General features: G+C 60.1%; 3 protein-coding genes and 1 long non-coding RNA gene across 4 annotated transcripts; 2 read left to right on the forward strand and 2 right to left on the reverse strand.

Annotated features, from left to right (window-relative positions):
- Positions 1 to 2,161: 2,161 nt before the first annotated feature.
- On the forward strand, positions 2,162 to 3,520 carry CD14 (CD14 molecule; the record flags this gene model as incomplete). Its single annotated transcript, XM_082490251.1, has 1 exon — positions 2,162 to 3,520. The coding sequence occupies one exon, from the start codon at positions 2,162 to 2,164 to the stop codon at positions 3,518 to 3,520; it is 1,359 nt and encodes a 452-aa protein (XP_082346377.1).
- A 2,174-nt stretch (positions 3,521 to 5,694) lies between these two features.
- LOC309677319 lies at positions 5,695 to 7,299 on the forward strand. Its single transcript, XR_014269679.1, has 5 exons — positions 5,695 to 5,748; positions 5,923 to 5,974; positions 6,281 to 6,351; positions 6,692 to 6,739; positions 7,263 to 7,299. It is a non-coding gene; the product is annotated as an uncharacterized lncRNA (long non-coding RNA).
- A 4,471-nt stretch (positions 7,300 to 11,770) lies between these two features.
- On the reverse strand, positions 11,771 to 13,777 carry SLC35A4 (solute carrier family 35 member A4). The gene has a single exon (XM_082489690.1). It carries the CDS (start codon positions 13,697 to 13,699, stop codon positions 12,752 to 12,754), a length of 948 nt encoding a protein of 315 aa, XP_082345816.1. The 5' UTR covers positions 13,700 to 13,777; the 3' UTR covers positions 11,771 to 12,751.
- A 2-nt stretch (positions 13,778 to 13,779) lies between these two features.
- On the reverse strand, positions 13,780 to 14,896 carry LOC309677021 (SLC35A4 upstream microprotein). Its single transcript, XM_082489691.1, has 3 exons — positions 14,873 to 14,896; positions 14,650 to 14,748; positions 13,780 to 14,483 (listed from the first exon to the last, which is right to left on the reverse strand). The coding sequence occupies exons 1-3, from the start codon at positions 14,885 to 14,887 to the stop codon at positions 14,286 to 14,288; spliced, it is 312 nt and encodes a 103-aa protein (XP_082345817.1). The 5' UTR covers positions 14,888 to 14,896; the 3' UTR covers positions 13,780 to 14,285.
- Positions 14,897 to 18,361: the final 3,465 nt, after the last annotated feature.

An 18,361-nucleotide genomic window follows, 5' to 3' on the forward strand; every position in this document is an offset into this window, starting at 1 on the left:
AGGAAAGGCAGCAAAGCAGTGCAGCGCTCTGCCTGGGACACCAGGACCAAGAAAAGGAGCTGCGGTAGATGTAATGACCAAAAGGCAAATTTCCTTTCACACATCCCACCGGCAGAGCGCCAAGAGTGTGTGGGACAGGTGGCTCCTGCCCCGGCTGTTGTCGCAGTGATAGCGTCTCTTTCTAATGCCACATTAACAACAGACTGAGAATTGTATCTTCTAGCTGTGCGGTTTTGTTACCTTTCTGAAGCACTTTCTGAAACCCGACATAAGTAGAGAAATGCCTGGCGAATTAAAAATCCCTGGCATATCTTTCCAAATGCCTGGTGGTCTCTGCTCACTGATAGAGAACGTTAACATCTTGGTGTAGGCACAGCCACCAGCTGCCAGAGCAGCACGGGGCAAGTGATGTGAGTTCCTCGGGCCAAGCCAAGTAGCCAGCTTGCCAAGGAAGCCCACCTTGAGGTGAAGAAGTGCCCTTCACAGCACTGGGCTGCGCACACAGCAGATGGGGATTTGTCCCGTCCCCATCCGACATGGGACACAGGCATGTGGGGATGGTTTGGATACAGGGTATGACAGCCCTGTGACCTTCTGCATTGCCTCCCGCAGGGTACTCAGCACCCGGTGGCCACAGCAAGCCCAGAGCATCTGGAAGCAAAGGTGTGTTTGGGCTGGTCCCCAGAGTGCATTTAGGGCATCTGGACTGCACGCTCTTCCCTCATCCTTCCTGGGAGAGCGAGCAGCAGTGGCGCTCAGACCTCCCCAGGTCCCAGCGGGCGGTTGCAAGATCCCTTTGCTGCAGGGAGGTGAAGCAGAAGTGACCGGGGCGGTTGCTGCGTGGCACGTGGCTTCCAGTGGCGCAGCCGTCCCCATCCCGCTCAGGAAGTCACGCAGCCGGAGCAAGGGCAGCGCCCGGGAGCACTGCCACCAGGTGCCCTCCAGCCCCGGGGGTCTAAAGGCAGGCAGGACCGGTGGCGGAAGCCCCAACGGCAGCGAGAAGACACCTGCAGGCACCGAGGTCTCATCCGGCTGGAGGCAGGGCAGGATCAAGTGCAGGAGAGAGCTCACAGCGCCTTTGACAGCGAAGCCCTGGATTTGGCAGCGGGTGGAGGAAGCGGCGGCGGGGTAGGGTAACGTTTCGGTGTGAGCTGGCGGGTGAGTCACTGGACAAACTTACCCCGGCTTCGTGCTACCCTCGCAGAGAGGAGGACTTCGTGCAAGTGCTGGAGGAGACCTGCTCCCCGGGAGGGTGGACATGGAAAGGTACGGAGAGCTCCATCCTCGGAGGTTTTTGAGACGTGGCCAGAAAAAGTTCTGGCTGATGGGGGCTAGTGCCGGCAACAGACCTGCTCGAAGCAGGAGGCTGGACTGGAGACCACCAGAGACTCCTCGCCACCGCCCCGCCTGGGGTGTTCGGACGGAGCTGAGTCAGCACATTCTTAGGAGCCTTTAATCTTTGCTTGTTGCTCTTTTTTTTGTGCAATCTTGATAAGACTCGCCCGCCAGCTGGGCAGCAAAGCAATGCTTGATGCTGACAGGGATGCGTACAGACCCCCAGGAATTATTTTCTGCTCTCCCCGTGGAGGCTGGTAATGAAACAGGTTGCTGAGAAAGGAAAATATGAAGCCCTCTGTTGCAATTTCCTGCCCCAGATTGCCGCGCGTGCCATGCAGAAGAGCAAACAGAGCTGTGGCTCTCCCATTCTGCGGTCAGACGGATCTGTCTGGCTTCCCTGTCCGTAAACACTACTTTTCTAGTTTCTCGTGATCTGTAGGGTTTCCTGGTCACTTAGGCAGGGGGAGTCTGCGGCGAGGCAGCCTAGGCGGGAAAGCGCGGAGCTCAGCTCAGGAGGAGCCACCCTGCCTTGCTTTTGGGGTGGGGTGAGACCAGTGCCACCAACACCCTGCCTGGGAGCTCTTGGGTGTTTGGCTGGTCACTTGAGCTTTGCCCAGAGCCACGGCTGAGCGGCCAGGCGGCTGCTGAGGGGGTGCGATGGGCCCAGTTGGGCAGGAGGGATGAGGACACTGCTGTGTCCATGCGGGGTGGCTCTCTGGGGCTTTCCCTGCCCAAAGCCAGCTGGAGCTGAACAGTCCCTTCAGCTGCCACAAGAGTGCTGCCGCCTCTCACTGTTGCTCTCCTGGTTTCTAGGTTGTGCGCCATGAATGTGGCCGTCCTCCTCCTCCTCCTGGGGCTGGGGCTGTCGGAGGCAGAAGGCAGGTGCTTCTTCAATCGCATTGAGGAGTACTGTGTGTGCTACAACCTGTCCCAGGAAAGCGTAAGCAGCGCCATCCAGTGCCTTGCAGCCTCTGTTGTGGAGTTCCGGGGGGGAGAGCTGGAAAGATACGTAGCCTTCCCCATCAGCGACCTGGACCCCTCCACCATTGAGATGCTGGGCTCCCTCGTCATCAGAAAAATAATTTTTGGTGATCTCCTGGTGCCTGAGATACTCCTTGCCCGAGTCCTGAGGTTCTTCTCCTACACTCAGGTGCAGGAGCTGGCGTTTGAGAGCTGCGTTTTCGAAGGGAGAGGCAACTGGGATGAAATGGCCGACCAGCACTTGCCCATATTGTCCCTGCGCTTCCACAACGTGACGTCTGCCCCGCTGACGGGCCGCGAGCAGGACTTCTCTAGTCTGAGCAGCTGGCTGGAGACCCTGCAGGAGCTGGCTGTCACTGGGTCCCATGTCACCAGCCTGCCCTGTGACATTGGAAGGGTGTTCCGAGCTCTGCGCTCCCTGGACGTGGCCCAAAACAGCCTTGGGGATGAGAGCTTGATGCCCGCCTTCTGCGACGGGGCTTTCCCTCAGCTCCAGGTACTGAGTCTGCAACGCAACAACCTGACGTCCTACCACAGCGTGTGCGAAGGCGTGCAGCTGCTGCACGAGCTTCAGCATCTAGATCTCAGCCAGAACCAGCTCATGGCAGACCCATCCTCATCCTGCCAGTGGCCAGTGTCCCTCCGAATATTTAACTTGTCCGACACTGGCTTGGGTGAAGTCCTCACACCCCTGCCTCCCGGTCTAGAAGTGCTGGACATGAGCTGCAACCACCTGCGTGCTATAGACATCTCCCTCAGCTCCCTGAAGAAGCTCTTCCTGAGCCAAAACATGCTGCAGGCTGCCCCCTCCATCAGGAATTACCCCATGTTGGACACCCTCCACCTAGACAACAACTCGATTACGGAGTTGCCATGGGATGAGGTGAAGCTCCTGGGGCACCTGCGGGATGTGACTGCAGCTGGCAACCCCTACAACTGCTCCTGCCCTGGGGCCGGGGCGCTGCAGGCACTGGCGGGCACGGGGCACCTTGGGCAGGGGTGGCCCCAGGACTACACGTGTCGCTCCCCACCTGGCTACCAGGGCAGGCTGGTGAAGGACGTGCCAGTCTCGGTGCTGCAGTGTAACAGTGCTGCGGTGATTGCCCCCATCTGCGTTGCCCTCGCCCTGCTCGGGGTGGCCGGGGCTGTCTGCCTGGTCAGGTCCAGGCCTGGGCTCCTCCGGCCCTGCCGCAGAGCGTGAAGGGGACGTGTGACTGTTCCCACCAGTGCTTCCCTGCAGGGGCTCAGCCCCAGGGGCTGCAAGGCCAGGAGCTCCGTGGGAAGACTCACAGGACCCCCAAAATGCTGGTGAGGGGCTCTCTGGGTGTTCCCAGTCCAGGGTCCCCAGTGGAGCGGGACCGTCCCCAGCATTTATCCCACAGTGGCTGTGGCTTTGCCTATCCAAATTTCGGGGGAACCCCCCAGCAAAGCCCCTGGCCGCGCTCTGCCCCAGGGCTGCGCCCTCCCAGAGGGGTTTTCCTTATGGCCAACTCCGGCTGCCCCAAGCCCTGACACTGCACCCATCGCCCCTGTGATATCACCCGCCCCGAAGAAGAGGGGTTCAGCTCCAGCATCTTTGCACGGCTGCCAGTGGTGCTCAGATGCCCCAAACCTCACTGCGGTCCGGTGGTCCCCACCCAGAGCCCCTCCACCACCCGGTGGCCCTGTGCCCCCCAGCCCAGCCCTCCTTGCAGCCCCTCTGCTGATCCTCCACCTCTCCTCACCTGAGGCCATGGCTGGGCTGTGGCTGTGAGGATGTCTGTCTGCTTAACTGCTATTCAGCGTAAGAGAAAACCCACAAAAGGTAGGAAAATGAGTAAATTAAACAACCTATACACAAACGCTAATGAGCGGGAGGTAACAGAGACAGCAACCGAGACGTGAGCTCTCATAGCACTGGTGGACGAACCCCTCAAGTGGGATGTTGAAGAGGTTCAACCGGAAACTTTTTAATTGATAAGAAGAAACGGGGTTTATTCTGGGTCATTCAGAAAATGTTTCATAGTAAAGAGAAAATTGGTTATGGGATGCTGAGGGACAGCAAGGGAGCGCTTATGGGAAGGACCAAAGGGAGGATCATGGTGGGTGGGGAAGGAACAAGCATGGGAAGATGGAGATGAGGAAGAAGGGGGCTGGTCGTAGGTAGGCAGTGCTCGCCTGGCCAGTGCTTTGTCCCCATGGTCTGTCCTGCCTTCGCATTAAAATCTCTTCCTGCGTATTTGTTGTCTGTGTCACCTCACTCTATTCTGTGTCCTGTGAGCAAACACAGGTGGGACTAGCTGGTGGGTGGGAAACCGGAGCGTGGAAAGACCCGAGGCTGGAGCTGCAGAGGGGCTAAACAGGGCCCAGGGTCCAGCCGTGGGTCCGTGGTGGGCTTGGGGTCTGCTGCGCGTTGGAGGGCACACGGGTGTGCGCCTGCCCGTGGGTCGAGGGTGGGGGTGTGGGATTGTCCCACCATCCCACGTCCACCCTGAGCGGCTGGAGGGGAGGGATGGGGCCGCGCCGCCCATGTGCTTGTGTCCGTGGGAGCATCGTTGGTGGTTAGATGGGTGCTCTGCTTGTGTTGACCCACGGGGACGCGTGTACACCAGGTGGCTGCATTTTCACCTTGAGGACTGGTGCTCAGCCTTGCTCCTGGACCGACACGGAGCGGCAGCCGCTGTCTAATGGATGGGGAAGGAGGAATCCCTGTGTCTCAGCGTCCGAAGATTTCCTTTCCCTTAGCAGCACCCACGTGAGGCACAACCCCACCCTGCTCCTGATGGAGCCCCAGGCACAATGGTGGATTGCGTTCAGCCTGGCATCACCCTCACGCCTGAGGACATTTGGGCAGGCAGGGGTGTGGGGAGGCAGGTCTTGTTGTAGTCTCATTCTGTAGGGGGAGCGGTGGCAGGTGGAGGGACACGTGTGTCTCCTCATTGTACCTGGTCCTTCCCAAACGCAAGGGGCAGGGGCTGTCCTGGGACCTCTCTCCCACAGCCTGTATTTCCACAGAAATACAGAGACTCAGCTTCACCATTTCCTTTTGTGCTTTCTTGGTATGATTGATCTCCAATAAATGCGATTCTGTGGTTTGTGGTTGCTTCTGGTCTCTAGAAAAATCTTCATAAGGTCCATCATCTCCTGTCTTCTGCTTGCAAAGATGTCCCTCTTGCTTGGAGCCAGGAGCACGCCAACGATGTGAGTGGGTCCCAGCTCCCGCCTGTCTCCCACAGCCCCACTGACTCCTCGGCCAACGGGGCTCAGCCTCCGGAACATGGTGTCCCCAGGTTGGACTCGGTCCCTGCCTGGCTCTGCCCACGTGACTGCGCCCGACACCCATTAATAATGCAGGGGAACACGATCCCCCCGTGTAACCCCATCCCCTGCCCCATCCGAAACAGCAGCTCAAGGGCTGCCGGTACGGAGCTGGGCATGGACGCTATGGAGGTGAGTGCTGTTGTAGGGGGCGTCACATGGTGGTTTGGAGGGATCTGTCCCTTGCCTTGGGGGCAGCACGGCCAGACGCTGCCCACCTCCCCAGGGGCTGACCCAGCTCCTGGCAGGCGCTGCCTACGTGGGGCAGGACCTATCTCATTGCCCGTCTGCCCCATGTCCCGGCAGGCTGAGCGGGATGTCTCCGTACGAGCAGCTGTGGGACTCCACCAGGCAGCAGGTAGAGCTGGGGCTGGGGACACCCACCTTCAGCCTGAACCCCCATGCCAGGGAACTGGGCTAATGGTGGCAGCCACAGCCGTGGTGGCACTGGGACCACTGGCCACGCTGGTGGGGCTGGCCTGGGTGGTGGTGATGGGGAAGGGATGTCCTCCCCACCCTGGTGGCTCTGAGCAGCGTGGTCATAGTGAGAGGGCTCAGGGATGGTGGGAAGCCCTGGGACCTGGCCCTGGGCTGCAGAGGGGGACAGAGCTGGGGCAGGTGGGGATGACCTCCCCCCGCACCACCCCACGCTCAGTGTTTTCAGGGCCAGGGGAAAGCTGGGTGATCAGCAGCGAAGACCCTCTGCAGCTTCTCTTCGCTGGGAAGGAGGTCCAGGTGAGAGTGGTGGGGACGTGGGCACGGAGGGGACGAGGGTGTCCCCAGCGAACCAGACAGGAGCAGGGGTCCCAGTTCCAGCCACTGGCCACGCTCGGGACCCAGATGGGTGCTGAGGTCTTGGGCTGATCCTGCCCTACACCCCCATGGGCCGCTCTCTTGAGGGTTACCAGATAGCAGGGGAAGGGTGGGGGTCTCCTTCCACCCCCGCCTGCACCAAGGCCCTCCATGCCACCCCTGCCATCTCCGTCCCAGTGTGCCCAGTCCCTCCTTTAGCCTGAAATGGTTGTACCGGGATGGGGGAAACCTGAATGTTATCATGCTCCCTCCCTCGTGCCAGGACAGCCGCTTGACTGTTGATGGCATCTTCCGTTTGGACGCAGGACAGGTATTGTGGGCCCTGAGTTCTTCTTCTGCACTCCTGTCCCCAGCCAGAGGACCCAGGGACATGCTGGCCCAAGCTGTGGGCTGGGGCACGCTGCTGTGGTCCCAGAGGCACTGGGCACCACTGGCAGCTCCTCAGGTGTCACAGGCCGTGCCGGAGACCCAGGGCTTGGTTCTGTGTGTGGCTCTGCTGGTGTTTCTCACCCCTTCCCCGTTTCTTCTTGGGTGCTGGGACATGGCTGCCATGCTGCCTGTGCCTCACTGCCCACGCCGTGCTCTCTCCGGTGTGCTGTCCCATGCCATCCATGCCATGCCATCCATGCCATGGCATGCCATCCATGCCACCCATGCCATGCATGCTGTGCACCTACACCATGCCATCCATGCTGTGCTACCTGTGCCGTACCATCTGCGGCCGATCCATGCCAATGCCCTCTGTGCTGGGCCACATGCATCGTGCTGTCCATCCATGCCATGCTGGCTGTGCCATGCCATCCCTGCTCTGCTGGCTACGTCTCTCCTACCAGGAGAAGGTCCTGGAGTTGGCAAGACCCCAGCTGGCCCTGATTCCCCTTGGCTACAGCGTGTCCTTGCTGCTGTGGGCCCCCCATGGCCCTGGGACCCAACTGCCATTCCAGAGCATCGTCTGGCAGGTGAGGGCAGAGGGCATGGCAGGAGAGAGGTGACAGGGAGAAGGGACATTGCAACTGCACAGTGCTGGGCTCCTGGGTCATCCGACTGACCCCAGTCCTGCTGGTACTGGTGCGAGACCCAGCCACGGGTGCCAAAAACCAACCACTCCCAGCTTGACTGGCTTGTCTGCAGGTGATTGACACCGTCTTCCAAGAACTGGAGGCTGCGGGGGGTGATGCACAGAGCCTGCAAACTGTCAGCCTGGTCCAGGTAGGGCAGGAAAAGCTGGGGTGGGGGGTCTTGTTCCCCCTCTGCCACTGACCCGACCCTGCTGCTCCAAGGGGCGCATGTTGCCCCAGTACTGGCATCCAGTCCCCTACGCTGGAGGTTGACTGGGAGCCGGATACCTTCAGATCCCAGGTTTTCTCACCTCTTCACAGGAATTCTTGGGTGTCGGAAGCCTGGGCTGTCCATGGGGCATCTTCCAGGCTCCAGCAGCATGGTGGGAAGGTGGAGCTCTCTAACACCTTCCTGCCCACACTGTGGCTGGGCTTTTCCTGCTGGCCACCACTCCCTGTCGCCTGGGGTTCCCTCCAGCATGTGCCTGGTTGGCACAGGAGGGATACCAGCTCCTTCCACCAGGCTGAGCCCTGCTCTTTGGCTCTGGGATGCTGCCAGGGACCTGCCATGCTCCATGCAAGGCTCGGACGTTCCCAGGGCTCGGCCTTTTGCTGGTCCCGGGGCTGGAAAAGCTGGAAGTGACCCCGAGATCTCCCCTTTCCCAGCCCCTGCCTCTGCATGGCCACAAGCAACCTGGGGGGGTGTGGGATGCCAGCAGCCACCCTCTTTCTGCGCCCCCGACCTAACAGAGCCCCATTTCAGGTCAGCGCCCATGACAAAGCCTGGGACCTGCTCCGTCCTGACGGCCGAGCCCTGCAAGTGATGGATGTGGCGCCCCTGGGCCTGTAGGTACCTGATGCCCCGTGGTCGGGCAGCTACCCCTCGGGGGGCTGGTACTCCAACACCAAGCATGTGGCTGGGCAGGGAGCACGGCGCCCAGCCAGAAGACAGCCAGGGGTGTCCCTCAGGGTGCCCGGGCATGCAGGAGGTGGGTGGATTGACCCTCCTCGCTGGCTTTTGTCTCCCTCTGCTTCCAGGGTGGTGGAGGAGGCAATGGAAATCGCTGTGCCCGATGCCCAAACTGCCATCAGCATCTACGCCTGGGGGCTGGGTGCCGTGCCGGCGCTGCAGCCCCCCGCAGATGGGTGCTCAGCCATGCAGGGGTGAGGGACTCAGCCTATATCCCACAGGGTCGGGAAGGACGGGGTGCGGGGCTGGCTCCAGGCACTGCTGCAGCCCCGCTCACGCTCCGGCCTCTCCCCAGCGCAGGCAGCCTCTTCACTCTCACCGTGGAGCGGGAGCTGGAAGGCAGCAGGCGCCAGCGCTCGGCTCTCAGGATCCTGGCATCCCCTGGCACTGTCGGGCCCTGCCCCGAGCCGTACGTACCAGAGCTGTGGCTCTGCACTGGGGCTGAGCCAGGTCCCCTCTCCGGCACCCCTGTGGCCGGGGGGGAATTTGGTACCTGGAGGTGAATCAGGAGGGACCCGGACACCCCAACAGGAGCCCATGGTTGGGAGCCATGGGGTTGCTACCACCCCTCAGGTGGCTCCCAGCTCCTAACTTGGCTAACCCCATCCTCAAGCTCTTGTGGGTCGGGGCTCAGCCTGCTCAGCCGTGTGGGTCCCATCCCCATCCCTCTCCTGGCATGTCTCTCATCCCATGCGCAGGGCACTGGCCACTGGCCACCCCCCGCCTGACACCAGCTGCCTGCCCTGGATTGTGGAGCGGCTGCTGGAGGGGAACAGCCTGATGTTCCTGCTGCTCTGCGTGACGCTGCCAGGTAGCCCCTGGGACTGGGACACTGCTTTGGGGGTGCCCCCTCCCTGAGGTTTCCCCCTTCCCCTGCCCCACGCCTGGCACTCGGACCCCAGCCACTGCCCGGGGACACCTGCAGCTGTTGGAAGCCGGACACCGGCTCCGCTTATGTCCCTGTGCTGGTGGACCCCCACGGCCCCTGCCCAGGGCTTGCTGCTCTCCCAGACACCTCCAGAGAAGAGACCCTGGCGGCCCTGGGGCTGGCCAAGCGGGTGAAGGGGCTGGCCAAGACGATCTCAGCCACCCTCTGGGACCCCACGCAAGAGGTCGCAGCACGTCGGAGGGAGATCCGTGGGCTGCGGATGGAGCTGCTGGCCAGGGCTGGCCTCCCCGAGCAGAAGGTGGCCATCGCCCGGCTGCGGAGAGCCCTGCGGGAGCTGCAGGTGGGGAAATGTCCCTGGCCACCGGATGGGACCAGGATGGCACCGATTCCCCTGGCTGGATGAGGTCCGGGCTCCATCCCGGTGTCAAGACCCTCGTGCAGCACTGAGGGCAGGTGCTGGGTGCTGTCTGCTTGGGGACTGAGACAGTGGCAGGGTGGGATGTGTCTCTGGAGCTATGCCATGCCTGGAGATCTTTAGCACCCCAGCAAGGACCCCCAGCCTCTTTTTGCAGGTGCTGAAGAGCCAAAGGTGGGAGAAGAAGCAGGCAGCAGCCGAGGAGCTCGGGACAAGCCAGATGCATCAGCTCAGTGCCAAGGTGGGCACAGGTCAAGCCACAGTGCCCTCATCCGGGGACAACCCAGTGGCAGGAGAAACCCTGAATCCTGTTCCCGGTATGTCCCCATAACATCTCCTCCTGCTCCCACAGGACCAGGTCTCCACAGGGAACACATTGCTGGGCCAGCAGCCCAGAACCCAAATGCCCATGACCGGTGCCAGCTTGGAACCAGCAGGTCCAGAGCGTGGGGACAGGCACGCGTCCCATGGCTGGGTGGCCGATATGTGGGCACGGAGCATCGCGTTACATGGTGGGGAACGACTTTGGTGGGGCTGGAAGAGGCCTTGGTGTGTCGTTTAAACTGCTTTCTTCAGCCCCACCACGCCACCCTCATTCTCCTTCCCTCTCCCCACACAGGAGCGGGTGCCAGTGAGAGCAGCCAGGGAGGGGACAGCCGAACCCCGGAGAGCGCAGTGCAGGGCTCGCTGGAGGAGCCCTCACCGAGCGAAGCGCCACAGCCGTGGCCACTGACTGGGGATGACACGGTGAGTGGGAGCCCACCGGGTCCCTGGCCGCTGCTCCTGGCTATGGGCAGCACCCAGGGCCTGCAGTTCCCCTGCACCGGCAGCACTGGGTCCCCAGGCTGTCCGAGACGGCTCTGCTCTCTGCCAGCTGTACCCATCGCTGGAGGCCCAGTACGCCCTGGCCAAGGCTCAGAGGCAGCGGCTGCGGGCTCAGCACTGCCTGCTCCTCCAGCGAGAGCTCAGGAATGGGGCAGCGCCAGGCCAGGAGGTGACCAGGGAGGTGGGTATGGGGAGAGAGTCCATCCCCGTGGGCTCCAGGCTCTCCTCCTTCCCTGGCTCTGCTCTCCCAGGGCAGGGCAGCCCCAAAGCTGCCTCATCCTCATCCCTGTCGCCTGCAGTGGGACACAGCTCGCTGGCAACAGGAGGTGGCCACACTCGGCCTGAGCCTGGAGGCAGCACGGAGGGAGCGGGAGGCAGCCGAGTGGGACCTGGAGGCCTTGCTGCAGAGCCACCGGCAGGAAAAGCAGGCATGCAGGCAGCACCTGCTGCAGGTGGGCAGGGAGGCCTTGGGACACACCTCCGGGCTGCCAGAGCCATGCCAGGCAGCCCCCAGTGTCCCCACAGGTACTCCGGGACCAACAGCACCAGGCAGAGGAGCAGAGGGAGGCACTGGATCGCCGGTACCGGGTGCTGCTGCAGGAGGTGCTGCGGGATGCCGTGGAGCTCGCCGCACACAACCAGCGGCTGCGGGAAGCCAGACAGCTGAGCTCAGCCGATGCCACCACGCAGACGCCCTGAGCCAACACGCTGGGGTGGCAGGCACTGCTGCCCTGGCAGGCAGGATGGGGTGCCTGGGGACCCCTGCCACCTCAAACACCCCCCTCTCCCTGAAGCGAGCCACCAGCCCTAATGCCAGGTGACCAGCCAGCCCCAACTATGACAGCTACGGAGGGCAGGGCCTCCTGCCCTGCCTGGGAGCTGCTCCCCGCAGAAACCTGGCCCCATAGCAGGTGCTTGCTGGCAGGAGGGGAGCGCTTCACCCCTCTGCCCCCCCTGCAAAACTCTGCTCTGCTGCTGGACTGTGGGTGCACGGGCTCCGCACACAGTGGGCACGGTGGGAGGGCTGGTGGTCCCCAGACTGCTGCCATGTGGAATAAAGCAGGTGCCCCTCCACTGATGAGTGTGGTCAGGCTCGGACGTGCCCCTGGCCCCCAAACCTCTGCCAAGCAAAACAGATGCCTTCCTGCAGGGAGGACAGACACACACCTGTTGTTCAACCGCAACTTTAATAACCCCAGCCAGAGCCAGCAGTGACTTCTGCCTGCCAGGAACTCACTAGCCACAGCATTGATACAGATTTGGGGGCTGGCTCCCTTTTGGGGACCAGATGAAACTGTTCCCACATCCCTCTGTTCCCCACCTACTCCGCACAGAGCAGCAACACCACGCCTGAGAGGGGGAAATGGGGCCTAAGGACAGCAGCCCTACAGCCAGGGGCTGGGGCAAGTGGTGGGCTGAAAAGCCACAGAGAGAGGTGCGAGAAACGCCTCCAGGCTCCAGGCAGCAACACCCAGCCCCATGCAGAGGGCTGGTACCTCTACAGACCCCACAGGAGAAACCCTCTTCCCCACACCTCACCAGGGGCTCAGAGGGGTCACAGGCCAGCCGGAGTCACCTCCGCAGTGCTGAGGCTCCCCTGAAGCCAAAGGCTGGGGATCAGCTGGGCACATCAGATGGATGTGACCCGCTGCCACGGGAAACACCATCCACAGGAGCTGAAAAAGCTTCAGAATAATGCTGCCCTGGCAGCCATCATGCAGCAGGGCTGCCTGCGCACAGAGCCTGCAGCACAGTGGAGCTACCACTGCAGGAGCATTTACAGGCACAAGAAATGTGGGTGCTCTTTGGTGCGGGGAAGATGGGGGAAGCAGCTTGACAAGGTGATCACCACATGAATGAGGCACTCAGGACCCACCCTCAAGGCTGGGGGCACCTGATCGCACAGGAACCCCATGGCACGCAGCCTGGCCGGGCTGGAGCAGGGCACGGCTTCCCCCCTGGAAACAAGGACAGAGCACTTTCCCCTTCAGCACTCTTCCTCCTCACTAGTCTTGCATGCACCCACCAGTAACAACTCCCTGCAACCAGAAGGGCAGGGAGTAGAGCACCGCTGTGCTTCTACCACCAGCCCCAACACAAGCGCTAAACACCCCTGAGGAACGACTAAAAACTGCCCTGGTGCACGCAGGGCAGGAAGGCAGCAGCTACGTGACCCCGTAGTACAAGTGAACAGCGAGGCCAATGCACGAGACGGCAACGAAGAAGAGGAGGGTGAGCTGCAGGTTGAAGAGGGTGACGGATAGGAGGGCGTTGACCAGGATAGAGCAGGAGATCACGAAGAGCCTGGTGATGTTAGTGCTGTGCTTCATGACCACTGACATGATCAAGCCGTTCATGGCCTGGCTGACCACAATCACTAGCACCCAGGAGGAGAAGCCCTCCAAGAAACCACCCTCTGCGCTGCTCCAGAAGTAGGCGATCAAGTTGAGCAGGACCCCAAAGAAGTAAAGGAAGAGGTTCTGAAGGCTGAGAGGCAACGCCTGGGTTTTCAGGATGGCTTCTGTGTAGACAGCAGACAAGCCCGATATCAGGCAGTACACCGAGATCAGCAACAAGCCCACCAGCGTGATGTGCAGCTGCATCACGGAGGGGCTGCCAGGGTCCTGCAGGCCGCCGCAGCTGTAGCTCACCCCAGCAGCCACCAGCAGGAAAAGAGCCAGCCATTTGCGTGCGCTGAGTCTTTGGCGCAGGAAGAGGCTGTAGAGGAGCGCAGTGCTGACGATCTTTAAGTTACTCAAGACCTGGTAGGTGCTGGGATCCATGAAGAGCTGCATGTGAACCACCAGGTTGTTGTTGGCAGCATAGAGCAGGGCAGAGAGGGCGAAGGGGACAACGTGGCGCCACGACACGGCGACTCCCAGCAGCTCCCGGTCCCAGGTCAGCAGGAACAGGAGGGAGAACACCAGTTTTGTCAGCTCAACAAGAACCACGACGGATGAGGAGCTGAAGGGAATCGTCCCGTCCACCTTGCACAGTGTCAGGAGGGGAGCGTGAGAGCCATATATGGCTACAGACAAGACCAGCATCAGTCCCCACAGCCCCCTCCGGAGCACCCGGTTTGCAGAGCCAGCAGCATTACCAAATATCACCATTTTCAGGCTGTAGCCAGCAAGGGCGAGCTGCTATCAGTGCAGACAGGCCAGACAGACTCGCACCCTAGAACATTCAAGAAGAGACCAAATACCATTAATTTAATGAGCCTGATTAAAACAGGATGTTACCTGCTACATTTCTGATGCGGTGGAAGAGAAGGGTTTTGTCTTTTGTTAGGAAAAGAACTACAAGCCTCCCCAGGAAGCCACACAATGCATTTTCCTAGGGCAAAGCGTGTGCTCAGTGGAAGGGTGTACAGGTGGTGAGCGTGATGACATGTCACAGGCAGCCTTTCAGTCCGCAGGGGCATGGGGAGAGAGGTGAGGGGAAAAAGCAGCTGGCAAACCGTTGGCCGCCAATGCTTCCAAGCTACTGTGGGTTAGTGGAGTGATTGCTGCTGTCACAGAGCTCTAATAAATACCCCATAACCAGACCCACTGATGCCTTGCAATGATGCAGCGTAAAGCCCTTTTCCAGTGGAAAATAATGGTGATGGTGACGTGCCTCTGAAAGCCCTAGGAATCTTCTGTGCCTGCTAACTAAGGAGTACCGTTCCTACAGTCACCGCTGCCAAAGGACTCCTTGCTAGTCCCGACCTTTTTTCAGCGAACTCAAATAGTCCCGGATTGTCTTTTCGACATTGGGGACAGCATAGTTCTGAGCAGCATATATCCCTGTGCAGGTGCCAGCCACGAATCCCAGGACTGCTGAGAAGCGAAGTTTGGCTACCAGGTAGCCCGCCAGGAAGCCTTTGAGAAAGGGCGAGGCCAGCAGAGAGCCATCCTGTGGAGAAGAACCAAGAGTGAGGCCACCAGGCAGGGTGGGCTTGTGTGGGGAACGCAGCGCGGGCACATTCCCCAGGGAATTTTTTAACAAAACCCCCTCAGGACGGGTGCCCGGCCCACGCTGAGGCCCGCAGGCCACGGCACAGGTCGGGGAAGCGCGTTACCTGCCCCACGCCGGCGTGCACCTCGTCCTCCACCCGGCGCTGCAGGCTCTCCAGCTGGTCCTTCAGGAAGGCGAGGTCCTTCAGCTTGGGCAGCGAGTCCTGGGAGAGAGGCGTAGGCTCATGTCCGGCGCCAAGGGACAGGGAACCCTCCCGAAGCTCCCTCAGCGTCAGAACCACCCCGCCAGACCCGGCCCAACCCTGCCTGCCGCTCCGCCTCACTCACCTTATCGTCCGCCATCTTAGCGCAGGCACCGCCCACCGCGCATGCGCCGCTCGCCGCTGATTGGGCCGCGGCGGTGCACGTGACGCCTCAAGTGCCCTCCCCCCCTCCGCTTCTCCGCGGCCGGCGCGGCCGGCGCCATCTTGAGGCGGGCGCGGGGGCGGGCTGGCTGGGCGCCGCCATGATGGCGAGGACGTCGCCTCCCTCCTGAGGGCTGGCCCTGCCTTGCCCCGTCTGTGGGGGTGGAGGCTGCTGTAGTGGAGCTCTGGCAGCTGCTGGCGGGGCCCCGGGGCCTGGGGAAGAAGTGGCTGGTGCTGGGGAAGGGGACCCTGAGAGGAGGCTGTGCGTGTGGAAGGGCCTCAGCGGGCCTGGAGCAGGGCTTGGGAGCTGAGGGCTGTGACAGCAATGCCCGTGGCCCTGCTGTGCCCTGAACGGGTGGGAACTGCTGGGTGTGTGTGTGTGATCAGTGCTCTGGCACGGCTGGGGCACAGGGTCCTTCAGCAAGGGATGGGTGCACACGTGTGTGTCCCAACAGCAAAGTGTGCTTCCTTGAAATGGCTGTCGCAGGTACAGGCACAGGACAAATCAGATATGGGACAGGGTTTAGTGGTGTTTTTGGCAGTGTTAGGTTGATGGTTGGACTCGGTGATCTTAAAGGTCTCTTCCAACCTAGATGATTCTATGATTCTACATTCTCAGAGGGATCCTTTTGCATGGCAGTTGCAGTTGTGAATGTCTGAGGATCAGCTCAGCATCCACCGTGGGCAACACGGGCATTCCCCTCCCTGGCCCACCTGGGAGAAATCCCAGGGGTTGGCAGAGCATTTGTTGGAGCTCAGTGTTCAGGAGCTCCCTTGTCTCTGTCCCAGCTGGCACTTTGGTTTGCCCTGAGCACACTGGTGCCTTGCCTTGCTCATGAGCAGTGACACAGAGCTTGGTTTCCATATTTTAGGAACGGATGACCATTTCTCCCTTGCCAGCCCAAGACGGAGAAAATGTCACCTGGGTGGCACCTGGACAGCACGTGGTGTCTGTCACAGGGTACTGTGCCTTCAGGCTGACATGGGCCAGCTCTTGTGTCCCAAAGGGCCCTGCTGTGTACGTTTGTGTGACCAGATGTTGTGGGTGTGGGTGGAGAAATAGCTACCACAGAACAGCAGGCCAGAGAGGAGAAGTACATGCTGAGAGGCAGCCTGTGAAAGTCCCTCAAGAACTGATGAGAGACTGGAGGCTGGCAATGGTTTTGAATCCACAGGAGCTGTTTTGAATCCACCACGAGGCTCCCGGCACAGGCGAGCGTCAGCTGGGGTCATGTAGCTTGGGCCGGGTCCATTGCACACAGCAGGATTTTATACAAGCGTCTGATGGGAGAAGAGCCCCTCTGAGGGGCATCAAGAGCACCTTCCTTGTGGGCTCTGGTGTGTCAGTGCAACACTCCAGGGAGCAGCTGGGGTCAGCTTCCAGCTGTTGCTGCCCGAGCGGGTGTGAGTGACCCTTGGGAGTCAGTGATTGTACTGGGCAGCTGGTTGTCTGCACTTGCTACCAGCTTGAGTCTGTTAATAGCAAATTCTTAATGGTCTTCTAATGGACCTTCTTAAGGATATTCTAATCAATACCAGCTCTGACTTGATCCCCTCTCAGGTAAAAGGGGGTTTACACCACTGGAGCACCCCTTCCATGTCCTCCTCAGAGGCAGAGCACCAGGAAGCTACAGATCTGGGGACCCCTTGCCATCTGTGTGTGCTGCAGTGCCTCCAGGCACTCTAGGCCAGCAGAGAAAAGCCAAGGGCCGCCAAAGGTGACCTCCCAAAGGTTAGCAGACAGTAGTTGATGTGTGTGCAATCCTCATACCACCGGAGGCAGGTGAGGGAGGGATTCACCTCACAGGGCTTGTCACGAAGGGCATGCTGTCCCCTCAGCCCACGCAGGAGATGCGGCAGCCCTTGAGTGAGGGTGTGCTGTCCCTGGCACGTGGAAGGGAGCTGAGCCCTGGGGATCACTATCTGCAACATGTTTGTTAGTGAAAAGCTCTGTGTGTGTGTGAATGTGTGCTAGTGCAGCTCCAGCGTGGAGAGGTGTAGAGCACAGAAAGGTAGAAAGCAGCTTCCTGCATAGGGATCCCGACCAAAATATTAAGTGCTTAGGTCTGTGTCTCATCCCATCTCTTCTCCTGCTCTGGGGGCAAGTGCTCGCCTTAGGGTGATGGTGTGGGCCTGGGGAGCTATACTGGAGGCTCCAGTGAGCAGTGCTGTGGCTGGTGTCAGCCATAAGTGGCAGGACGTGTTTGGTGCTAAGTGTGGTGCCTCATCCTGTGGCTCCAGATCCCTCCCGTCCTCTTCCTGGCCCTAGGCCATACTACCAAGACAGCCATCCTTTTCCCAATAGCGAGGGGTGGAGGCGATCCCCCTCGGCTCTCTCTCCTGCTGATTTCAGGACAGAGATAACGGTCTCTGGCCTCAGGAGGCTGTGTCCAGCCCAGGGGCAGTACCAGATGCAGGAAAAAGAGACAAAACATGTCCCAGCCTAATTAACCCCTCTTCCTCTCCCTTTCATGAGCAGGATGTGTTTGTGCAGACCGGACTATGGGCTCTTTCCTCAATGGTTGAAGCAGCTCAGATATCAGTGCTGTTTTGCTAAGGGTGACTCAGGGCGTCCTCTCTGTATCCATGTCTGTCATGGTTAGCTGCCAGGTCACTCCTGCCCTGAACAGCTTTGTGCCGAAACAGCCAGGTCCGGGGGGATGCTCAGCTGCAATGGGAGCAGCAGGCTGGCTGCACTGGCTGGCTCCTGCGCTTACTGTGAACGCCAGCACCAGAGACCAGCACAAAATTGATGAGGCGAGAACAAAAATGACTCCCTAAAACTAACACCTTGAAATTACAGCATAAAGGCTAGAGCTGGCGCTTCTCTCTTTTGCTGTAAAAAGCTTGGCTTAGTAAAGAGCTGCCACAAAAAGGGACCCTGTGTGGGCTCCCCGAGCCACCAGTGACCCCAGACTGGCCCCCAGAAATAACCCTTCTTCCCTGCTTGGGGCTTTAAGTTGTTTTTCTGTTTCTCTGTCTGTTTGCCTTTCTGTGAGACCTAAGCAGTTGTGCTGGGGACCATACTCCGTCTAACATATCGATTGAAGGTGCCAGCGAAATACAAATTGCAGCACTTTCAGCTTGGGTAACAGGCACTACAGAACTACAGGCAAGACTGAGGAATTGTGAAAAATGCACGTTTCCGGTGCTTGGCTTACAATTTCAATTAAAAATTGGGATGTTGGGTTTTACGTCTATGTTACCCCCAGGGATGCTACGCTAGGATTTAAAGGCTTAGGGATTTAAAGGTGTGAATTTGCAGGCACAGCTGTGTGCTAAAACAGGCAGCACGCAAGAGCATCAGGACAGGCCTGTGAAGGCTTCTGGATTGTCAGGTTGCTGGCTCTCTATTTATATGCACCCGCTATATATATTATACTGCTTCCACTGAGCCACTAGGAAGAGGAAA

The sequence above is a fragment of the Vanellus vanellus genome (genome assembly GCF_965231255.1).
Source record: "Vanellus vanellus genome assembly, chromosome: 13".
Lineage (NCBI taxonomy): Eukaryota > Metazoa > Chordata > Aves > Charadriiformes > Charadriidae > Vanellus > Vanellus vanellus.